This window comes from Siniperca chuatsi, linkage group LG19 (assembly GCF_020085105.1).
Source record: "Siniperca chuatsi isolate FFG_IHB_CAS linkage group LG19, ASM2008510v1, whole genome shotgun sequence".
Taxonomy (NCBI): Eukaryota; Metazoa; Chordata; class Actinopteri; order Centrarchiformes; family Sinipercidae; genus Siniperca; species Siniperca chuatsi.
Window position 1 is genome coordinate 4,025,053 of NC_058060.1, and position 24,927 is coordinate 4,049,979.

At 40.0% G+C, this 24,927-nt stretch overlaps 1 protein-coding gene across 1 annotated transcript in view; it reads left to right on the plus strand.

Annotated features, from left to right (window-relative positions):
* Positions 1-21,885, plus strand: part of snx7 (sorting nexin 7) — a 77,590-nt gene extending 55,705 nt beyond the window's left edge. The window contains exon 9 of the mRNA XM_044176706.1: positions 19,466-21,885. Coding sequence (XP_044032641.1) covers positions 19,466-19,546 — 81 coding nt within the window. The 3' untranslated portion in view covers positions 19,547-21,885. The remainder of the gene's footprint in view (positions 1-19,465) is intronic.
* Positions 21,886-24,927: the final 3,042 nt, after the last annotated feature.

Here is a 24,927-nt window from a genome sequence, read left to right on the forward strand (position 1 = left end):
TAAATATTAGTTGGTATTTTTAAAAAGCAGAATTCTTTGTCAGTCAGCCTTTTTTGCTCACATCAGAAGACCATGGCATTTGGGTAGACTTTTCTTTTTTAACAGTGAGTGTAATAATAGTGTGTGTGTGTGTGTGTGTGTGTCCTGCTCTCATATTTGGGTTTTCTCTCCAGTGTCTCTCTCTGCAGGGGCAGGCTGTATCTCCTGGCCTTTCCCTACAGCAGCTCTAACAAAAACACTCATCACACAGCACAGCGGCCCCCGGCAAGCAAATGCAATACAAAAAATGAGTACTGGTGTGTGTGCAATGTAGAAATGTGTATATAGAAGCAGTCAAAGGGCACTTGGCTTCTGAATGTGAAAGCATTTCTAATACAGCCATTGAAACTATTTATTAGAAACCAAGCTTTAAAACATTGATTGTGCCTGATCTATGGATACAGCCATGGACATACACAACAATATAGACAAATGAGACTGCTTTCTGCATATTTATGAGTTGACCATACATACATTTAGAATCATTCATTTAATTTCTGAAAAAAAATCTGAGAATGCTTTCTATTCCTCCTCTGTAAAAGTTAACAAGAACTTGGCAAGATAATTTTGCCTTCTTAAAGCCACTAGAAACCCAAATCCACAATAGCCTTCTAACTATGTAATTTATGGTCTTATGTACATAATATTAAGCATCTAAATTCAAAATATTGTCATTTAAGCTTTTGTAAACGTTCCTGTTATTGGGTTTGAATTCAGTCTGGTTATTACCTGATATTTATTACGGTAATACCGCAATTAATTCCGCGAACCAATCATAAAAAATCAGTCAGTTTTCCCACATAAACAGTTGCAACAAAACCTCTCGGCTCCCACTCAATCTGCCTCTTTGAGTCTGAGCTAACACGTCTCTACTTAGCCTTTTGCAATTAGCTAGCTAACCATATATTGCCTATATTTGATGGTCACAAGCAGCCATTCGGATATTCACACCCGACATGAGCGTTGTGCGCGGGTGATTATTGGTGGCCGTGGATGTTGAGTGTCTGCCGCGGTTGTCTATTTTCGGCTGCAGGGGTTTAGTGCTGGCCACAGAGCATCTATTGTCGGTCATTGTATGACACTAGCTAATGCTACAGAGCCATCATTTTGCATTCATTCATTCATTCATTCAGAACAAATACTGTAGGGGCATCTTAGCTAACTTGCATGTGTTTGCTAACTATTCTACTCAGGAGTAATATGGATAGCAAAGCATTTTGTAACTCACCTTTCAGTGACCAAGTGAAATGAAAAAATGGCAGGGCTTGATCTGATTCCGAATCAGACGGCACAAACATGTACGGCTGGACTGTGCTGATTATCGCTTGCACCATTGCTGTGAGTGACTGTTGATATAGGCGGAGCCAGAGAGATGTCAATCATACTGAGGGAGAGGTCATTCAAAATGTGATCTGCCACGCCTTGAGAAATAGTGTAAAGAGCTAAATGAACTGTTTTTGATCTAGGTATTCTAGTAATTATGAATGTTTATTTTAAGTCAGATTTTTGTGGATGCTTAATGAGATGCTCAACTTTGATATCATATATGCATTTTTTCGTTCCTCAGCTCCACTGATGTAGACATGGGTGTTTGTCAACAATCAGCTCCTTGGTTTTGCTGACGTTGAGCAGTAGGTTCTATTCTGTGCGCCACTCTGCAAGATTGTTGATTTCCTCCCGATATGAATTCTCATTGTTGTTTGTAATCCATCCACAAACAGAGTCAACACAACAGAGTTCTGTCCCTGTTGGGGATTGCAGTCGTGTGTGTACACCGTGAACAGGAGGGGGCTGAGCAGACAGCCCTGGGGGGCTCCGGTGTTGAGCCCTAGGATGGAGGAGGTGTGACCGCCAATCTGAACTGTCTGGGGTCTAGTATTTAAGCCCAGAGAGTTTGGAGGGTCATGAAATGTTTTTTGCATTTCCAAAACCAAAAACACAACAGCAAAAATATTTTAAAAATGCAGCTTGTTTATCTGCTAAAATATTAGCATGCATGGTGAATTAGCTTACTACCGACAGTAGTAACTTAGTGTTACTTCCCAAGAGTTGGTATATAATTTGCTGACTACATTATTGACGTTACAGGTGATGTGGGAAAAAGCGGGAATGACACATCCACTGCTGGATTAGGTCAGTCGTGCTCTGCAATGTATGCAATGAATGTTCCATGACTTAGATTATTAGATGTCTTTACTGCCAAGTCAGTACATTAACTTGACAAAGCTCAGACACTCACTTGTCTTGTTAGCAATATGTTCTCTACATTTATTAAGCAGCAGTGGCCTCTCCAAAAGAGCTGCTCTGTCACTGGGAAAAGACAGAAACTCCATTACAATAATTTGTGTATAGGTGATAATTTAACTTTATGCAAATGTCCTTTTGATGTGGGGGAGCACCAAATTGGAGACAACCAATTACACAGCACAGCTGTTTTCTACTCCACTCAACTATGTCAACTAAAAGTAATTCAAACAAAATGGATGTTAATCAACTGCTTCCCCATTTTATATGAATAGAACTTCAAGCGACCAGGACTTGAATAAGAAAAACCATGCATGGGAAAAGCATCGCTCAGGAAATAAAGTACTTTGTCATGTCAACACAAACACGTCTGGAAGCTTCAGGCTTGTGGGAGACGAGAGTAAACTTGTAACTTTGAGTCTGACTGTATGAACAAGGGTTATTCTTCAACACCACTGCTAACAAAATGTTGTCTGTCCTTGGTTTGTAAGCTACAGTTAACAGCACAAGGGTGACTTAAGTTAGACTTAAATCTTAAGTTTTTTGGTGAGTTGACATTACATGAATGTATGAAAACACTCAATAACACTGGCACATACCTCACTGATATGAGATTGACCTGAGGGTAGGCTCAAGGAAAGAAAAGCAGACCTGTGACTCTTAAACTGTCAGATTTAGTCCAGTGGGCCTGGTGGTTCTACTGGGCATGTCTCTGGTGTGAATGTGTGCAAGTCAGGGCAGTGCTAAAATAGCACTGATCTCTTGGTGCAATGCAAAATATTCCGGTAAAGCATAAAATCATTACATGGAGTATGATTCCATACCTTGTCCAATGCAGGGTTATACCAGATTAAGGCATTAAATATGCTTTTCTTTGATGGGAGGTTGGCTGTTTCCAGTGAGAGAATCCCTTACTGTGGTATAATTTGATTGTGAATAACCTAAAATCAATACTATTTTGCCTCATCTTTTGTAAGAACATCTTGTCACTGAGATCAAATTGCAAGCCCTATTTGGACAGGATTTAGTTCTGTATGGTTGGTAGGATGGTTTTAATATTGCATATTCAGTGATTTAAATCCTGTCCAGAGCACATGTGTGCGTATGATTTCTGCCCCCTTCCCCCCAGTATTAATTACAGCCCCAAATACCTGCTAGTTTTTGGCACACTTGTCGTTCCTCTGAGAATTTATTCCATCTGGATAATACCTGGTGTTCCCAAATCTATTCAGAAGTTTTGCGTGTGAAAAGCTGCAATTTCAATTATTGATTTGTATCAACTGTATCCCATTATTGTTATACAGTATATCATAATGTTGTACATTTGCTGGATATTCAATTGAGAAAATGTTTTTAGATAAAATACATAAAATTGTCATTGTTGTTGGCTAATCCAGTGAATTGAATACCTGACAAATCAAAAATTCATTAATCACATTGATGCTGAAATCTATACTTGCTTTTTCAGGGTCATGGGATGCTCACACTTGTTGGGATTGGGGACAGGTCTGCCTGGACAGGTTTCCAATCTTTCTCATACATACATACATACAGACAGACAGACTGACAGACTCCTTCCTTTTTAGTTAGATGGAGCAATTTTCTTTGTTTTGTTTGAGGAGGGGCCCACAGTGTCGGACTTTGAAAACCCCTGGCCTAAGGTATACAGCAACAGGCTGCCTTCCTATAACCTAAGAAATAAGTAGTGAGCTGAGGAATATGATGTCTATTTACCAAGAAGCATGGTTAATATTTTCTCAGCCACATCTCAATTACCACCTTTCTTTCCATAGTGATAGCCACATCAAATTGATTTCATCTCAGTGACTCATTTGGCAAGACTCTTGAGTTGAACGGAACACAGCAAACCAATTGCAATTAATTTAAAATGCATTGAACTCTTCTATTCTCCTGACATTGTCTCAAAGGATGAGATCACTCTTTACTATGTGCTAACATTGTTATTCAGCTGGAGATGTGGGCTAGTGTAGCCTTGGGTCTGTGAATGATTTATTGGAGTGGCGCACAGAGAGATGGCCTATAAGAATCTAATAAGACACCTGCACCTGGGAGGGTTTTATACCACCTAGATGGGTTGTAGGGGAAGACTGGGAAATAGAAGGGGGAGGATTGATGGGGAGATCGAGGAAAAGAGCAATGTGAGGAAAGAAGGAGACATAAATATCATAAAGAAGGCAGAATGGGTTAGGAGTGTTGGGGAGGGTCGGGAAGACCTAAGAGGAAGAAATAGATTCAAAGTTAAAATGAGCAAGAGGAAGAAATAAGATGGGAAGTAAGAGGGTTTGAATATAGAAATAAGCATTGAACTCAAACAAGTGCATATGCGTTTCAAGTATGAAAACTGACGGCCAATGTCAACTGACATTACTGGATAATGAAAATGCATTTTCTATTTATGAGGGATTTAGATTAATCAACAAAATAATCAAGACATTACTGGATAATGAAAATGTTTTTCTTGAGGGATTTAGACCTTTTTCAATGCTTGAACACCAGCAAGTCATCCATTTAACATCCAAGTCCTTCTGACAGTTATTCCCATATGATACGCATGCACCATTAACACAGAGTGACAGAGGAGCAGGCAGGGGAGGACAGGTGTGAAGTCGATGGCAGGACAAACTTATCATTACCTTACATGACCTTTTTTGTTGTTGTTGTTGTTGTTGCTTTGGCTCTGTAACCACAGCACATTAGATATGAAATGAAATAATAACAGCCATGGGGTCACCCGTCTCCCCCATTGTAGCTAACTTGTACATGGAACATCGCCCTGACAATGGCTTCTACCCCACCTGATATCTGGTACAAGTACATGTAAGACTTCATTGCTGCAGAATCAACAGCTTCACCCAAAACATTAATAACATCCACCCACACTTCAAGTTCACTAGTGAACAGGAAGAGGATGGTGAGCTGCCATCCCTCGACACCTGTGTTCATGTGAGGGCTGAAGGGCGCCTAAAGTATAGTAAACCCACTCACACAGACTAATGAGAACTCTAACCTCCACTTACACCAATCAATGGTGAGGAGCCTCCTGCACAAAGCATCTTGTCAGAGAGGAGGAGGATAGAGACAGGGAAGTGCTGCAGGTCCAGGGGCATTTATTGCCAACAGGTACACGGAGTGGATGATGTGAATACCACACTGGCTTAAGACCAGGACAGACACTGCTAACTCAACAGGGACCACCCAGTGGGACGCCCTTACGTGGCTGGACTGGTGTAACATTTAGTGAGAGTCTTCAGGTCACAAGTAGTCAGGCTCTTACCACAAACTATTCAACACCTTAAGATCTCTGCTGGTGTACCCTAGACGGTAAACAGGAATTACCATATCCCTTCATATTCAAACACTTGTTATTATGTAACCGAAGTTCCACACTTAGTTTACTTGATGACACTTGAACCACCTCCAGGATGAAGACTGTGAAGAAGGGGTTGGAAGCTAGAAAGCTAGAAAGTGGGCCTTTGAACTTTTTGATGGACAAACTGTTCCCTAAGGTCAAGAATGAACTTTCATGCTCAAATGACTTTGAGGTTTGTGGTTAGGTGACCGACTTGGCTAGTCCATATCATTCCCCTTTTTCTCCAACAAAAAAATACCTTAATTATCTTGTTATCTTAATTGTATTGCTGTATTATTCTAAAATTATGGAACTGTAGAAAAAACTGCTGCATCTCCAACACTGTTCACCCAATAAGGATGTGATTATAGATTGATACTTGTTCACAAGATAGCAATAGCAAATCAACAGGTGGCACATATCAACAGGTGGATGTGTGTTGCCATCAGTAGAACCGCTGGTCCTGGATGTTTAAAGATGCCAGTTGAGGTGGGGCAGGGCATACGTTATAAGGCATAAGGTAGCCATCCTGGGGATGTCTGAGCTACCTTGCTCAGCCTACTGCCACTGAACCCGGACTCAAAAAAGTTTTTTATTAAGCAAAAATGCCAAACATTTGATGGTTTCAGCTTGTTGATTAGATAAAACAAGACATCTGAAGACGTCTGGATGGAAGTTTTTCAATATTTTCTGTGATTTTTGTAGACCAAAAGTATAATTGACACAATAATGGATAATAAAAATTACAAAACAAAGAAAACAAAGAACTTAACGAAAATTATCATATTATTGATTAATTATTAGATTGACATACAGTATAACTGTGAGAGAATAAAGAATACAAAAGTGATTGACAGACAGTGCTCGTTCAGGCTAGCTGTTTTCCCCTGCTTCCAGGCTTTATGCTAAGCTAAATGTCTTCTAAATCCAGCCCCAGACGTAGCACACAAACGTGATAGTGGCATCCATCTTCTCATTTCACTATTTACAAAAATGTTAGTCCTTAATTGCTCGGTAGCTGGTATATATCAATCTGGGGAGTAAATTTTAGGAAATTGCAGCTTTTCTGTTGTGTTTTTGGGAGCATTCACACACATCAGTGCTAGCAGATAGGACAGTGCTGAATCCTTATGCATCAATCCTGATTTTTGTGTTTGTTGCTCTTCTGACACTTAAGGCATTAGATAATTTGCAAGATTACCTTGATGATACTACAGAAACGTTCATCACTGATGGACTACTACAGTAGATGTTAATTCTGTCATCAAACATGGAGAAGAGACTAATTTAGCAGTACACTACATACTGGAGAGGTGATTACCTTCACTTCATGTATGGATGTGACAAACCTCCTGCTCACTGTTTGAGAACTTTTATCTGTAATATCATGAATAATAACCCTCTGCTGCTGTAATGTATCAGTATACACTGGCTGGTAGAAATACACGTGCTATTAGGTCTAAACCATGCTGTAATCAGATTGCTGTGTGTGGGCGTAGCAGAATGAGGATGCGCCAATATTTGCAATTCCATTAGCACGTCTACAGGCAGTGTTCATCGCAGTTGTTCCTCTTGCATAGTCTGCACGTTGTTTTATAGTGAGACAGGAAAGAAGTGACAGTCCATCATTAATCATGAAATATTCAACCCAAATGTTCAACCTACTCAGTTTAAAGTTTACATTTATTGAAAGCATAAAGCTGGTATTAATGATTGATTTATTTTATTTCATAAATGTCCATTTATCCACGTGTGGGCTTAGCTTGTCAGGTTCTGGCTCATGTTGCTTGATAGTACGAATAAAGTCAAAGTTCAAAACAGAACCAGGACAGTGGAAGAACACACTTGACACCATGCTTGTTTTCATGCATCAGATTCAAACATAAGCCCAGATAAACCATCACAGACAAAAAGTATAATACACATGAATTAGTTAAGTATGTAATTATTTAGAGACAGAAGAACTTGCTGTAAACCCCAGCACTGATTCAAACCTTTTTTACATTTATTAAGTGAGTGGTGGCACATGCAACCAAATTTAAAGTTATCAGCTGTTAGCATACATGATGAAGCTTGTGTTCCCCAAATCCTGCATTCACATGCAGAGTTCTGCCTTCACCATCGATGGCAAAGGCAGAACCTTGTCAGCATTGCCATGGTTACTTCATAGCAACAGGGACTCTGCTGGAAAATGGAACTGATATAAATATATGGATATTTCTTATATTTGAGATTATTTTTACTGTCTTCATAGGATTGAACTAGCTGTTGAAGGGCAGTGCTAGTGCTTTTGGGCCGAAGGTGCCAACAGCTGTGCCAGTATATTGAAGTATCTCTCATAATTGTGGGCGTGTGAGATGGAAATTTCCCCAATGCAACAATTACACAATCATGGCTGAATGTATTGGTCGTCTCTGGCAAGTGAAAATGAATCCTGCCAAATCCATTGAACATTTTTTTCTGATAAGGTCATAATTAAACTATCTTACAAACTAAATTATGTTTTTCAGATTTTCATTACTTTAATGTGGTAGTTGATTGGCTCTGATACTATTTGTCCTTAAAACTAACAAATGCAGAACAACAGCAGGGATGGATAAGGCAGATGGGAAGGGTTTATGGAACATGTGATCTTAAAGGAGTTTGTTTGTTTATATTGAGTGTTTCTAACCAAAACACATGCACTTAAGTAACCGGGTTACTCCGAGAAACCAGGGTATGCAGGTTATCAGAGAACGTGTTTACATGCACCATAGTAACCTGGTTCCAGGTTACAAGCCGTGTATACATGCAGCTTGTCAGTAATCAGATTTCTCCCTTATCCCAACCTTATTTTGGAAGCATGGCTTACTTATTTTAACTGCATTAGCGTTAGAAGACGCTGTGTCTCTTGTTAGTTCTGTCAGAGCAGATGGAAGATGCTGCTTCCTGACTTTGTTGGGGGGGAGGGGTGTCCAGGAGAAATCTACCTGGGCAAATCAAGTTTTACTACACCCCTACCCGGATTACAGAAACCAGTGTCGGCATCTAGTTTGTCCTGTCCTGCAGGCTCCCCCATTTTACACAGACGTCGATTCGGCTCCGTTACTACCTCCGCTGCCAGCTTAATGGCGGAACAACAATGCCCCCCATTCCGTGTTCGTCCCTTTTGTACAGAATGGCGAGGTGGAATAACGCCGCAACATTCCCACCTTGAACAGGCTGTATAAAAGGGGCTAATGATTCATTGCATCAAGACGATAAAGACGCAGTCATGGTGGCAGGGTTTTCACTCCGCCTTCCAGTGTGGCCATGCAGAACAGGTAGAAACTTTGACTTTAGACATGGTTGGACGACACATCGTACTGCGTAGTTTGAAGCATACTGAACACTTATAATAGTAGTGGCTGTAGTAGTGTGAGGCTGTAATGGACAAAAAGCTCATCTGTACATGGTAGGCCTTAATTTATAGTAGGGGAGTGTGGATCTAGACAAGAGGCTGATGTGTTCTGATTCTCTGTGTTTACCTGTTCATCACCAGTGGAGCCTGGAGGATAGCTTTTGACCGATCAGGCCTCTGCTTTCGTAATGAAATCTGTAATTAGAGCTTTTGCCCCGGGGTTGTCTCTGTGTGTGTACGTGCATGACCGTGTGTGTGTGCACATGTAGCTGAATGAAGTTCTGTGTGTGAGTGTGTGTGCGCATGCTAGTGTGTCTTTAATTAATAGGTGCATGTATGTTAATGTGTCTGTTCCTGTGTATTATACAGTACATGCCAGTTCTGCCAGTGTTTTATTTATTTATATAATGCTTCAAGGCCAGTTACTACAATATTTTCAACTGAATTATTGGTCTATCCCAAATGCTACTGTTCATCACTAATACGTCTGTCTGTTTAGCACTCCTAAAGGATAATTCCAGTTTATTACAACTTGGGTCTTATTTACATAGTTGTGTTCAACATTTCTTTCAGGTATGATAATGTACTCATCAAAGTAATTGCTGAGATCTGGAAACACAGTGACATCAGCACAAGAATCAGGAGCAGTCAGATGATGAGACCGGTTGGAAACAAACCAACAGTTTATCCAGATTACCTAAACCATGTTATTTGGAGGTCAAACTCAAAGTGAGTGCAACCATGATGTTGCTAATAATCCGTCATTGCACAGAAAAACTGTGCACACAGCTATAGTAACTACAGTACATCAAATTTGCAGGAAGTGGGTCTGTAAACTGTGATGGACATTTATAACGAACAGTTGGATAATAATTTTGGTATTAACCTCCATTTTCTCTTCTAAATAAGTTTGGTTAACCTGGAGGTTTGTTTATAATATCTCAGCAATTTCTTTGGTGAGAACAATTTTATGACTACCAGAATTATCTTCTAGAGAAAAACTATGGTTTCTTACAACTTCTTTCTACAACTTCTTTTTTTTTTCTCATAGCTATAGCTATGTAACATTGTATACGCCAAAATGCTGAGATCTCAGAACGTGGCTTTATTGCTTACAGGTCCAAAGGGGCAACAAGCCCGTTTGACTGCTCATGATTCTTGCCCAGTTAGACTTCAGTGTAGCAATGTGTTACCATGTTCCCAGATCTCAGACATTAACTTGGTGAGTACGATCTTAGTATAACAAACTTAGTATGGCTGGCGCTACAAAAAATAAAACTGTTGTATCCCTTTAAAGTCCTAGTGAAATGGCAGTTTGAATGTGACACATTTCCAGAGGTGGGTAGAGTAGCCAAAAACTGTACCCAAGTAAAAGTAGTGTTACTTTGCAAAAACAAGTACTCAAGTAAAATTAGTCATCAAAATAACTACTTGAGTTAGAATACTCAATACTTCAGTATTTACTGAAAAGTAGCAAGTAACTTAAAAAGAAAAAAACACTGGGACACTTTTATTTGATATTGAATTATTTTAACAGATGGTCTTCCTCAGGTAAAGGTAAAGAAGTGAACATACACCTGTATTTATTTGTGATGAAATGACAAGTCATAATCTCCTGATGAGATAATCTGCTACATGAATACCAGGACAATATTCCCAGTCAGTATCTATCAAGTGTGATATCACAAAATATTACATTAATATTAAACTCTATTAAGTACACCAATAAGTAAAGATTTTCTTTTTAATTACATTCTTTGCTTGTTGTTTCCTATATTATATTATGATTTGGCAAATAAATCAACAAATCATGTGCATGTCCATAATAGACTGTGTCAGTTATGTCAAAAAGTAAATATAAAGAGTGTCAAAATGTTCTAATGTCCTTAAACTTTGATAATTCCCAAGTCCCAGTTCCCATCACAGACCGCCACAGATCAGATGTGAGCCCACCACATCCAGGTCTTTCTAATCACATGAAGACAATAAGATTAGTGAAGTGGCCAAATCAGTCTGTAATCTTTCTGAAAATGTCTAATATCAGATGACTCATTTAGGTTAACTAGGAGAAAAATGCTGTGTCGTTTCATCATTAATTGTCTATTAAATACAGGTGTGTTTACTTTACTTTTACCTGAGGAAGACCATCTGTGGTGGAAACATTATATCACTCATGTCAACATGTACTCAAAGTAGTTTGTCTTTTTTTCCGTGTGCATAATTTGGTCTCTACTTTTCTGTCTCTCTTCATCAGGCTACACGAATGAGCATGACTACTTAAATGCACACCGCTGGCACACTGTTAGCTTGAATATTTACATTAAAGCAGGAGTAGGTGTAGTTTTGAAGTATGATATACTGTGTGTATATATTATTAAACTTATTAGCATTAACACAACAGACACACTTACTGCTCTCTGTCAGCTCAGTGTCAGCACGGTTCTCTGATGTACTGACCTCAGACCAGCATTCACAACCAGAGGCCGCTACACTGCGCTGTTAATTTGTGTGTAAATATTAGCTGCTAGCACTACTTGACATTAATATGCGGGTGGGGTATAATTTTATGAGAGATTTGATCAAATCATACAAGGTTTGGGTTTGATCACTCAGACATATTTAGCAGGCTCACACTAGGCAACATGACGGATTTGTGTCCTGGAGGGAGGGCTTCTCTGGGCTTTGCGTAGGTGAACGTGCATAGGGGTCGTTTGGATACGTTCAATTGGGTGTTTCTTTTATACTTGTGTTTACAACTTGTATAACCTGAACATTATACAAGTTCCACTCCAGACTAGAGGTGAATCAACCGATCAGCTTTCTTGATCCGCAGGTCCTCAAAACAATTGTTGAGATTTGGGAGGTGTGCATGTCAGCTCCTCTGGAGCCTCTGCGACCCAAAACACCCTTCTTTGTGCGTGTTCACATAGAAATTTACATGTGTATCTTCAGAGAATCATAATTCAGCTTTATCTGGCAGCACCTTGTCCTCATCTGCTGTGAGATGGTTAACAGTGCCCCCCGCTGCTGTTTTCAAGCGTAATGCAACTTCCTTAAGGAGAGAAATGAACTAATTAGAAATTAACTGCTGTGAAACACTCACCAACCACTGTTTAACCCCTGGCAGCAATGTCGCCGGCATCAATGCCCCGAGAAATTGCTACTAGGTGGGAAGCTGGTGAGGGATCATGCCCTGCTGTTGCACCAGCGACTCCTACTGGTTGGTTGGAGGGAAGTGGGATCTGGGATATCATGAGTACCTCTGCATATGTTCACCCTTTTTGTGAAGTCCGTCACTATCATGTGAAAAGAAGTGGCTGACTGTGTGTGACATGTGGATGTCTACACTCTCTTCACATCAGCAGACATTTATTATTAGCGACAAGACATACAATTCTGGGATATATAAACAGATAAATTGAAAAGAAATCATTAGAGAACCTTTTGTTTTTGATCTAGAAGTTATGTTAATTTCTAGGTAAGTTGGTATAAGGTGTTATAAGTTAGTTTTCATATTTTAGCATGAGCTCTAGGCTTAGCATTTGCTTCCTTCTCTCCCAACTCCTCTTCTTTTCACTGGACCTTTTGGCTCCTCCCATTGTGGTTTAACTTGACCAATGACTTTTCTGTCTCCTAAAATGACAAAAACTCCAGCGTGCACGGCCACAGTGCTGCTGAGGTGCTGTGGGTGCTATTGAGAGAAATTGACTGTTAAATGGAGAGTTGACGGGCCGAAGCTCTGACTTATTGCTGCCTCTAAACAAACTTCTATTACCTTGGAAAAACTGACTGCACTTGATGTGTGCTGACAGAGTGGAACCCAAGTTCACAGACTGGCTTTTGAGTGTGTCTGTGCCTGTTGGTGTGTGCTTGTCGTTTTTACTTTCCGGTTGCATGGCTTCCTGCCTCTCCTGCTATCTAGATAACTGCTTTTACGCCATAAAAGTGTGATTTGCTTTGTCTTCTGTGACACACACACACACACACACACACACATCCACAATGGGACTCTCTCAGTGCTTCTGTCGCTGCAATAATGTGCCTTCACTGATGATATGGCAAGGAAGTTACAGAAAGAAAGAAGAGAGAGACAGATCAAAAGAGAAAGGGGAGAGAAGTTCTGGGATAGACATTTGGGAAAGCTCTGACAGAACACTGTTTTATATCTGATAGTGCTGATGAGAACCATAATCGTAAAAGTTGAACAGTAGTAAAGACAATTATTATGATGTAAATAATAACCATGATGATTGTCATTTTTGTGTAAATACACAAAACTTGTTTTCATCTTAAACCTAAAATGTGATGTCAAGTAAATGCAAGACAACATACAACAAATAAATATGAACAAAGTCAACATTAGTCAGTAAGTATCAGTGGCCTGTAGTATAATGAATATGATGCAGTTTATTTAAATTGATTGTGAAGTAGTACCAGTATACTACTAATTGACAATAATGTACCATTATTTACATGAAATGGGGCATATACAACATTGTTCCATAGTGTCTGAAGGGCATACCAGTATTCTACAATATACAATTTCGGAAACCATTTATTATGATTAATTCTGTCCAAGACCTTGGATGCTTCAATATAACACATAAATACAGTGGAATTTAATTTCCATATTTAGCAACTATTTCCTTTAGACCATAAACACACATATCAGTGCCAATGTCTTCTTTTAAACCCAAACTAAGTATCAGTGGTTAGTGCAAACATTTCCAACCTTGTTAGCAGGATTCTTTCCAGCACTTTAGAGAGAATGTTTTGTAATTTATGTTCAAGCAATGAACCCTGTCTAGGCCTTTCTTATTCTGACCAGAGTTTAAAAGTGTCTCTAGCTGAAGCATGTTGCTCAGCCACAAAATCATTACATCCAGGTTTAATGTTATGCACCCTGTTGTTGTGTTGACAAAACGACTTACTAGAGGCATTAAGAGCTGTCACAATATTTTCATACAAGGCACAAAGTTCAATAACATGATGAGGGTTTTTATAGTTCATACTAAAATACATCAATGCATCCCTAGGCAGTTCAATATTAATTAGCAAGTTGTCAGTTACGGTGGAATATCTGTTAATCTCCTCCATAGTTATATTTGTCCAGTCCAGCTTCCAGAGCATCATTACCAGTAACGGCCAGCACAGGTATATTCTCAACATTTAAAGAGATAATAATTGGTATATGATCAGAGGTGGCCATCCCATAGTATATATCTATATCATCTCTAGTTACTAGAAGAAAATCCAAATTTGACTAAAGGGAACAAAGCTTTAGTGGCTCTGAGGGAGGACTAGCAAGTAGCAACCACCATAGCTAACTGTGGTAATCATGCCAACAAAGATCAGTGTTGGTAGGGGTTGGAGTCTCTGGAATCTCATGATTGGATTCTTGGTGTCATGATTCAATTGAAATTTTATTTTCCATTCAAAATGGACTCAATACATAAAAAATGGGGCACTATTGTCAGGCTCTTACTCCAGTGCACTTTGTGCCAAACCATTGACTCAGTCCAATGCATTACAATATGAAACAAAATTGAACTGCAATAATTTACAAACATGTTAGTGTCCTGTGTGTATGAGAATACTAAAATGAAAGTGTCATTTACTAACCACCACTGCTGGCTGGAATGTCTCATTTCTTTTGTAGAAACAGAAGTTGTTCTGTATGTTCTGGAGTCAAGAGTGCTTTGCTGTTACCAATGTTCTGTCACCAGCAGTGGAGATAACCCTCTCTGCTACAGCAATAGTACGAGGAAAACCCATGATTGTCCACAACATTGTATACACGTAAGGTCTTTTGAAATTAAAAAGAACATGTACCAAGTTGTTTTCTTCGCCTGATCAGAGTTGGCTAAAGTTTTGTAAAATGATGCAGTGTTCACTGGTTGGCCAGTCGTTTACTAGTACTGTAATAATAATGTAATAATAATGATGGCAAAAGCTCTGTCCCCCTTAGTTTTCATCCTGGACTCAGGAACAGACAGAAGGTTCATAAGGGATTACAAGGTCTAAAATATAATTAAGAGCCTTAAAAGTAATCAATAAGATCTTAAAATCCTAAAACAAACAGGGAGCCAATGTAAAGAGGCTAAAACAGGTGTGATGTGATCGTACATCTTGGTCCTGGTTAAAAGCCTAGCAGCTGGGTTCTGTACAGTCTGCTGTCATTTCAAAGTTTTTTGATTAAGACAAGTGAACAGACTGTTACACAAATCAAGGCGTAAGGAGATAAAAGCATGCACAACAGTTTCTGCATCACTAAAATTTTAAATAGTTCGGAGTTTTGCAATATTTCTGAGGTGATAAAAGCATGATTGGACAAGCTTAGTGATAATGATGCTCAAAACATAAATTGCTAAATGGCTTGATATATTGTGACAGGTAATCAGTAGATGGCAGTATGGTGATATGTTGGGGCCCAATAACAAGGATTTCTGTTTTATATGGGTTGAGCTGTAGAAAATGTATCGACATCCAATTTTTTATGTCAGACAGGCAGTCCTGCAGAGAACTCCGTGTACTAAGGTCAGTGGGCTTGACAGGGAGGTACAACTGTGTGTCATCCGCATAACAATGAAAAGAAATACCATGTCTGTGGATGACATCACCCAAGGGGAGCATATATAAGGAGAACAGTATTGATCCCAGAATTGAACCTTGAGGCACACCATAGTTGATATGGGAAAAGGATGACATGAAGTTATTAATGGCAACACAGAATTTCCTATTGGACAAATAAGATGGGAACCAGTCTAGTGCAGTGCCAGATATGCCCACCCAGTGTCTCAGTCTATGTAGAAGAATTCAATGATCAGTAGTGTCAAAGACAGCACTTAATTCCAGCAGCACAAGAATTGAACACGTCTGTGTCAGCATTCATTAAATGGTCATTAGTGACTTCGAGAAGGGCTGTCTCAGTGGTGTGGCACTGACGAAAACCAGATTGGAACTTTTCAAAGGTACTGTTGTTTTCCACAGCATCAAGAAGCTGCTTAGGAACATTTTTTTCGAGAACCTTGGAAATAAAAGGCAGTTTGGAGATCGGACGATAATTATCCAAGAGGGTAGGATCAAGCCCAGGTTTTTTTAGGACTGCTTGGACACAAGCAGTTTTAAAGTGATCTGGGATGCAGCCAGTAGACAAAATAGTTAGCAAATGGGGCACAATACAATCCGTAACTTCCAATAAGAACCTAGTTGGGATTTTGTCCAGAGGGGTGAAGGATACTCTCATAAGAGACATGATGATCCACATCTAAAAAGGCAGGATTGGGGGTAATACCAGATCTTATTAACTCAACATTTCCAGCAAAGTACAAAATAAACTTTTCACAATCAGCAGAGGCACAAGGAGAGGCTGGGTTAACTAACTGATCCACAATCTTAAATAGGAATCTGGGATTGTGCTGATAGGCAGAAATAATTGCAGAGAAATGGCATTTCTTGCATCCTTCACCATCCTATTATAAAGGAGTAATAACTCTTTCATAGCCACAAAGTTGATCTGGAGACCTGATTTCTTCCATCTGTGTTCTGCTCTTCTGCATTTCCTTTTACAGCTTTGAATACTGCTAATTAAGCATGGCTGTTTCCTAGTCTTTGAGTTTGGTCTATTTTTCAGAGGAGCTATGAGATCGAAGGTTGAAGAACACAGATAGTTAAATGAATCAACCAAATCGTTGGTGTTGGAGGAATCGGGAAACACATTGCCAATTGAACAGTGTACAGAATTTTGAGGCACTATGCTCATTAAGGGCACGTGTGTACTTAGAGTAGGATAAGACAGTACTAGCGGCCTGTAATTCACACTTAAAAACAATGCATAGGTCATTAGATACAAACATGTTCCTGATTTCCACAGATGGTATTCTCAGACTAAATGCTAGGTCTAAAGTGTGGCCACGGGAATGAGTTTGGCCAGGCGCATGTTGTTGAAAGTTAAAAGTTAGTGATATTTAAAAAATCAGCAGCAAGAGCATTAGAAGACTCATCAACATGACTATTAAAATCATGACAAAGAACAATTCTATCATAATTTAAAACAAGACTGGATAAAAATTCAGGGAGTTCCAACAAGAAGGAGCCAGCTGGTTTAGGGGGGTGCTAAATAATAGCAATTATGACTGGGAGTGGGCCACCAAGTAAACATGAGCACTTCAAAGGAAGAAAAATCATTGCAAGCTATGAGGTTACATTGTAAATGTTTCCTATAGACAGTAACAAGTGTAGTTCAGTCTGTGAATAGGTTGAGAGTCTTAGAGACCATTGTTCTAAGACTGGCATTCGGGAGGGCTCTGTTTTGCGCCTTATATCAAATATTTATACAAAGAGAATTATAATTCACCTCTTGGTGAGAAATTTGAGGCTGTTTCTCGACAATTAATCTGTCTGACTGCAGAATAGCAGAAGGTGTTTCTGTTTTTGCGGCTGATCAGAGGTGTGTGGTCGGGAAGAACAGTAAGGTTTTCACCTTTTGCTCACACTGGCAGGACGTGGCGGTGGGGAAGAGTGGGTAGAAGATGTCCGTTCTTGTCTCTTAACATCCAAGTGGACCAATAGCCAACACTGCATGGACCAGTACCAGTTCACAACCTGGTCACTGCTAATCACCGATCTATCTGACATAAAATCCACACACAATTTACTCATAGGTGCACAAAACAATGCAACATGAAAGCAGCCCACAATCATGATACAGAGAAAACACCCTGCAACAAATCATGTCATGTGTGTTATTGACAAAAGATGTAGTCAGTTACACTGTCCCACACATTTTAAACTACAGATGACAGGACTTTGAAGTTGAATTTGATTTTAATTATTTTCTTAAAGGCTGTTATTTATTGCAGCATTATAAATGCTATAAGATGATGGTTGATAGTTTAGCAGTTTTTTGAGAATCCCCTAAACTCAAACAAAATTAACACCCTAAACTTTTGTTGTTTTCAGGGGTCAGGTGTCTTTTAGGGAAGCTAACTGTTGGGTAATAACGCCTTACTCTGTTACACAACGTGTTACTCAGTAACACGACGCGTTACTCAGTAACGTGTTATGTGTAACATGTTACATGTGTTACAATAACACTGACAATATAGAGGGTGAACTTGTTTGCTGTCTTGCCAGGAATTGGATGGAGGGTTGATGTCAGTTTTGACATTTTGACGGTACTGGGGCTGGAAATGGGATGGCATGGCGAGCCTCTGCCAAAAGAGGAGGAGGAACGTACTGTCTGGTAACTCCGAAGTTTCATTTACACGTTGTGTCTTCTTAGCTGCTACCTAGCTACTGGTAAGCCTACATTCTGGAATCAGTTGGTTTTATTCAGAGGACAGGACTTCTGGAGTGCTGTGTGCAGTCACTGGGGCAAAGGCTGGGCTCACACTACAGGAGTTTTGTGCCGATTTATCCCTTATTCACCCCTCCTGTCAATCGGAGGAGAAATCTGGTCTGGCACCGTGGTTGGTACCGATGTTCGGCTCGGATTATCTGGTAATGTGAGGGGTTTACAGATAGAGTCTTAAGCCTCCAAACCTGCTCACAGAGTCATCAGGGCCCTCCCGATAATTTCAAACATGTTTGATATTTAGGAGTTAAAATCTGGATGATTATATCACTACTTTCCGAGCGGGACCACAATAGCCAATGAGAGAGACAAGTCTACAAGGAGACGGTGATGCTGACGGTAAACATTGTAGCCCTTGAGGCTAATGTTAGCTAGCATACTAGCTACTGTTGACATATATTAAAACTGAGAGTTAAAATCTCACTTCCAGTTCTCTCTGAAGACTTGACAACCCGTGTTGACCGCATCTCCCCAACCATTTCCTCACCCAGACTCGTGCACCTGCTTTTGTTTCTTCTCACTGCATTATTAACATCACCAAAGCAAGTTGTTGCACCACCTCGGTCTCCATTTTTTGTTTACGTCTGCTTCCCCGTGAGATCACGTGAGATCACAAGGTCACGTGAGGTGGTGTGTTGGTCCCTCTGGCACGATAATCTTAATAATATCCTGTAGTGTGTGATACTCCATTATTTTCACATCTTAGTGTACTGTGAGCATGTTTGAGATTAGAGAAGTGTGAGCCCAGCTTAAGATAGCTGTTGATGTTAAATACCTCCAAACTGTAGACTGGCTGCTTGTTAAACCACAATGATCCTTGATTAGTGTAAAGGCCTCAAAATGCTTCAAATGTAATAGGTTGTCATCAGAACATGCTTAAGGCAAAAGTCTTGGCCAATCGCTATGTAGTGGGTGCGGTTGTCAGATTTTCTTGCTGTCACTGTCACGTTATTGGAAAGTGGTTTTCGGATGCTGTTAGACAACCAACAAGCACTTTACCTAAAGTATACTGAGAACTTTAAAGGAAACCACCAAAACCTGTATTATAATAATGATGATGATGTGTCTTCTCTTTCAGTGCCTGGCTGTGTGGGAGTCATTCCTCCTGTCTCAGAGAGTGGAGCCCAGCGAGCAGAGAGATGAGGAAGACCCATCTTAAAGTGTGGGGATGATACACACCCTCTGTTGTCTGTCCAACACATCCAAATATAGACTTTGAACCAATGTCTACTTATGCAAACATGCATCATGTGCAAAACAAGCACACTCTGTCTTTTTGTCTCTCTTTCTTTCCATCAGAGGTTAATCCCAGTCTCACCACTTTAGTGATGATTGTGCATCACTAAAACCAACACTGTGATCCAAATATCCAGATATCAGTGTTTACACACCTCTGTGTGCATTGACAAAAGTTAAAAGAAGGCTCTTCTGGCTCCACTCTGTTTTGTGGTGAATTATTTTTCATAGATACAGTAACTGTACTCTGTTTTGATGACATAGTGGTACTTTGAAATATTTCCCTCCATTGTGGATGGAGAACAGCTGTGTCCCATTTCTGGGGATGCCTCCTTGGAAGGATGCTGAATGCTAAGGTGTGGCGTTATCATAAGTTTTTGCCCCTCACCTCACAGAAATCAAAACTAAAGATGCGTTCAGGTGGCCCTCTTCAACTGCGTTAGTTGGAATTTTCCAGCTTTACCATCAGGAAATTGCACTCAACTGACAAAATAAGAGTGCAAATTCCTTGTTACAGGAGTCTAAAAGCTCCAAAGTAATGTAATGTAGATGAAAGTGAGGCTGTTTGCTGCCTTTTAAAAATGCTGATGGCTTAGAGTGACGTTACCAGGACAAAAAATCTGAAGTTACTTTTTAGCTTGCCACAGTAAATGAACAGAACGTCAGTTCTACAGTGTAGTTTGGGATTAGGCTTTGTGGGTTGGGTTCAAATCATTTACAACGAATCATCTGTTAGTTCTCATTTGTTCCAACTAGATTTTTTGAAGAATTAACAGTCCTAATGTATTCATTTTAAAATGCAGACAGATGACATCCCTGAATTGGGACACAGCTACTGATACCAATGTATTGCATCAATAATACCAATGTCATGGAAACATGTGACCGAACATAATCTTTTCCAACCCATAACCATATAATAACATTTTAGCCATGACCACCGTTTTTTCCCCCGTTTTTTTCTCAGTTAGTGGCATGGTCAAGAGACTTGTCTGTGTGAAAGTTCACTCTTGATCTTGGGAATGGTAGTTTGACAAAACAATCGCCACTCAAGGTCCACTAACTATCGTTTTTCACACTGAGATCTGGTTGAAAGTTCTGGGAAAAGCTAGTAAGTGGAGCATAAGTTAAGATTTATTTTGTCAAAAACTTGTCTTTTTACTGTTTTGCTGACAGTAGCTTCAAAAGATTGCTGTGCAGCTTTAGGACTTGGTTTTAGTAAGAGGCATGGTTATAGTCATAGATACATCTAAAGCTGAGATCAGACTACAAGATATCAGTCCAATAATGGTCTGACCCAATAGGAATGAAAAAGAGTTTTGGGCACGACAGTGTTTCATTTTGTAGTGTATCATAGTGGAAGACAACTGACGTAGCATCTGGAACACCTCACAAGATCCCAACAAAAAAACGTGTGTCAGAATTGTATTGCCTTTATTATTTTTACAACTTCTACAACATGTTCTGTGACATTGACTACTAAGAGCACAGAGTGTTCTTCAAGTGTAAACATGGAGACAAGAAAGAGGGAAAAAAAATAATTTCAGTGAACCTGAAACCATTTAACTATCACCCTTTGGTCAGGAACATTATACCAAATTAATCCTATCTGTGAGTGTGACATCATCCTCTCCACGATGAATGGTTCCAGGTTCACTGTTATTCAGAAAACCCTGATAACCCTGACTACATGTCGTGTAGTCTGATCCTGGCACAAGTACATGATCAAAATTTCAATTAATATACCCGCCTTTGACTTAAAGCAAGTTCAGGTCTTGTGTCTATAATACATTTTCTCTTTATTTCACTGAAGAGGAAGTGTGTACACCAAAAATTTCATTACAAAATTGCTAAAAAAAAAATGCATTAAACATCACATATAGATGACATCGACATCCATCTAAAGTTAGTTTTCCTTTCAGACTAACATGTAAGATCAGAATGGTATGAATAACACACAGTACTATTGATCTCCTGTTAAACTTGAGCAGAGCCTTAAATGCTTTATGAAATTCTCTCAAGAATGTTTGGTTGTTTGTGCTGATAGAGATTTCACGTTTACATGTCTGATGAAGACTAACTACAGTATCTTCAATGTCTTTGTAACAGAATGCTTAAATAATCGTTTTATACTGATATAATCTTTTTCTCTCTTTTTTTGCTTTTATTGTTATTGAATATGTAAAAAAAAAAAAAAAAAAAAAGTCTGACTGAAATTGATTTTGAGATGTTGATATAATTATAAAGACAGATCTCACACTATTACACTGTTTTGGCCTCTGTTTGTAGACTGTAAAGGCAGCAGAAGTGATGTGAAAAGCAAAGATGGGCACAATTAATGCAGGGAGCAGTTCAAGGAAACATTTGTGCTCAACCCAACTGCTCAACCCATTTCCACATCCACTGCCAGACTTCAGTGGAGGTTGTGTCAACAGATTTCTCTGGGTTTGTTTCCTCACATTTTTAGCAATCTCACTGGTCATAAACTACTTTCAGCCTTTTTTTAAAAACTGAATGCAGGATTTTTAAGTGTGCCCCCCAGAACTTTGGCTTGCATGATACCCCTGACAGTATATGGCATTGAAATTGAACATTTAATAGTCTTTCCATAGAATCCTTCATTATCGGACCATTATTCAATAACTTTTGAACTCTTATTACTGGACTACACGCCGTTAGGCAATAACTCCCACACTTGATGTCTATCTGATAGTGCTGTGGCTAAATTCAAGGAAGCGATCCCATTTGCATTTAATTCAATATTATGTCTCAATATAACTGAAGATCGGTCTCCTATGCAAATTGCAGCCCCTCCCAAATTGACCATATAGTTGATAGTGCTGCAGGCTCACTGCGAATGACACTCGATTCTATCTCTCCTTTAAAAAAAGAAGATAATAAAACAAAGAAGGTTAGCTCCATGGTATAACTGCCAAACCGCAAATTAAAGCAAACATTGGACTATTGCCAGTGGCTTTCAAATAGTGCTAGCAGCTAATGTTTACAGACGAATTAACAGCGTACAGTGCAGCAGGCTCCGGTTGTGAACGCAGGTCTGAGATCTCAAAACCATGCTGACACTGAGCTGACAGAGAGTAATAAGTGTGTCTGTTGTGTTAATGCTAATAAGTTTAATAATGTATACACACAGTATATCATGCCTCAAAACTGCTACTACTCCTGCTTTCTGTAATAATGAAAAGCTAACAGTGTGCCAGCGGTGTGCTTTTAACTAGTCATGCTCATTCGTGTAGCCTGATAAAGAGAGACAGAAAAGTAGAGACCAAATTATGCACATGAAAAGAAAAAAATAGACAAACTACTTTTATTACCTGTGGACATGACTGATATTACTTTTCAACCACAGATGGTCTTCCTCAGGTAAAAGTGAAGAAGTAAACACACCTGTATCTAATAGGCATTTTCTCCTAGTTAGCCTAAATGAGTCATCTGATATTAGACATTTTCAGAAAGATTAGAGACTGATTTGGCCACTTCTCTAATCTTATTGTCTTCATGTGATTAGAAAGACCTGGATGTGGTGGGCTCACATCTGATCTGTGGCTTTCTGTGATGGAAACTTAGCCTTGGGACATCTGTATTGGAATTATCAAAGTTTAAGGACACTGTGACATGCTGACACTTTTTATATTTACTTTTTTTAATAGACATGGTCTATTATGGACATGCACACGATTTGCTGATTTATTTGCCAAATCATAATATAATATATACTGTAGGAGACAACAAGCAAACAATTTAATTAAGAAAAACTTTACTTATTGGTGTACTTAATAGAGTCTAATATTAATGTAATATTTTGTGATATCACACTTGAGAGATACAGACTGGGAATGCCTCTCATGATTGATGACTCCCCCCCTCCCCCGCCTGTAACCTCTGCTGTGTGCCTGACTACTGAGCAGGTGAGAGGACAGCTGATGAACCTCCACTCAAACAAGGCTGGAGGTGCAAGGTGGATGCCCCCCTTGTGTCCTGGATTGTGGACTACCTGACTGGCAGACCACAGCACGTGCGCCTGCAGCACTGTGTGTCGGACAGCGTGGTCAGCAACACTGGGGCCCCTCAGGGGATTGTCCTCTCTCCCTTTCTCTTCACCATCTACACCACAGACTTCAGCTACCACACAGAGTCCTGCCACCTTCAGAAGTTTTCTGATAACTCTGCTGTGGTGGGATGTATCAGCGGTGGTGATGAGACTGAGTACAGGGCTGTGGTGGGGAACTTTGTCTCATGGTGTGAGCAGAACCATCTGCAGCTCAATGCGACAAAGTCTAAGGAGCTGGTTGTAGATCTACGGAGGGCCAAGGCACCAGTGACCCCAGATTCCATCCAGGGGGTCAGTGTGGACATTGTTGAGGACCTTGGACTACATATGGACAATAAACTGGACTGGGCTAAGAATACTCAAGCTCTTTACAGGAAGGGCCAGAGCTGCCTCCATTGTCTGAGGAGGCTGAGGTCCTTCAACATCTGCCGGACAATGCTCAGGATGTTTTATGAGTCTGTGGTGGCCAGTGCTATCCTGTATGCTGTTGCATGCTGGGGCAGCAGGCTGAGGGTAGCAGACACTAACAGGCTCAACAAACTGATCCGTAAGGCCAGGGACATTGTGGGGGTGGAGCTGGACTCTCTGGCAGTGGTGTCAGAGAGGAGGATGCTGGCCAAACTACACGCCATCTTGGACAGTGGACACTTATTTTAGCTTTTATACTTATATCCACTTTGTACTAAATTTATCTGACCTGTATTATAGTGTTTTATATTTTGATTTGCTTAATACTTCTATTCCTTCTATTCTCAAGTGTGCATTGACGTGATAGTGAGCAACTGTAACGAAAGAGTTTCCCCCCAGGGATCAATAAAGTATTTCTGATTCTGATTCTGAATTCGGGTGGCCATTTGGCTGAGAACCACCTGCTGCCATAGTATCCGCTGAAGCCGATGGAAGGTTCTGCATCTGTGAAGAGCTGGATGTCTTCTGGCTCTGTGATGTGGTTGTCCTAAAAGAAGGAGATGCCATTCCAGGAGGAGAGGGACTGGTACCACAGTTATAGCTTGATCTTGCAAGCTTCGTCCAGTGTAATATGGTCGTGGAGAGATGGGACAGAGGAGGCTATGGAGAGGAGGTGTGACAAGAAAGATCGACCTCGCGGAATGATACGGATGGCATAGTTGAGGTGGCCTAGCAGCGAGAGAAGTTCCTGTTTGGAACATCTGTGAGGATGCTGTGTGGATTTCAAAATAAGAGCGACCAGGCTTGCCTAGCCACCAGGCTAAAAA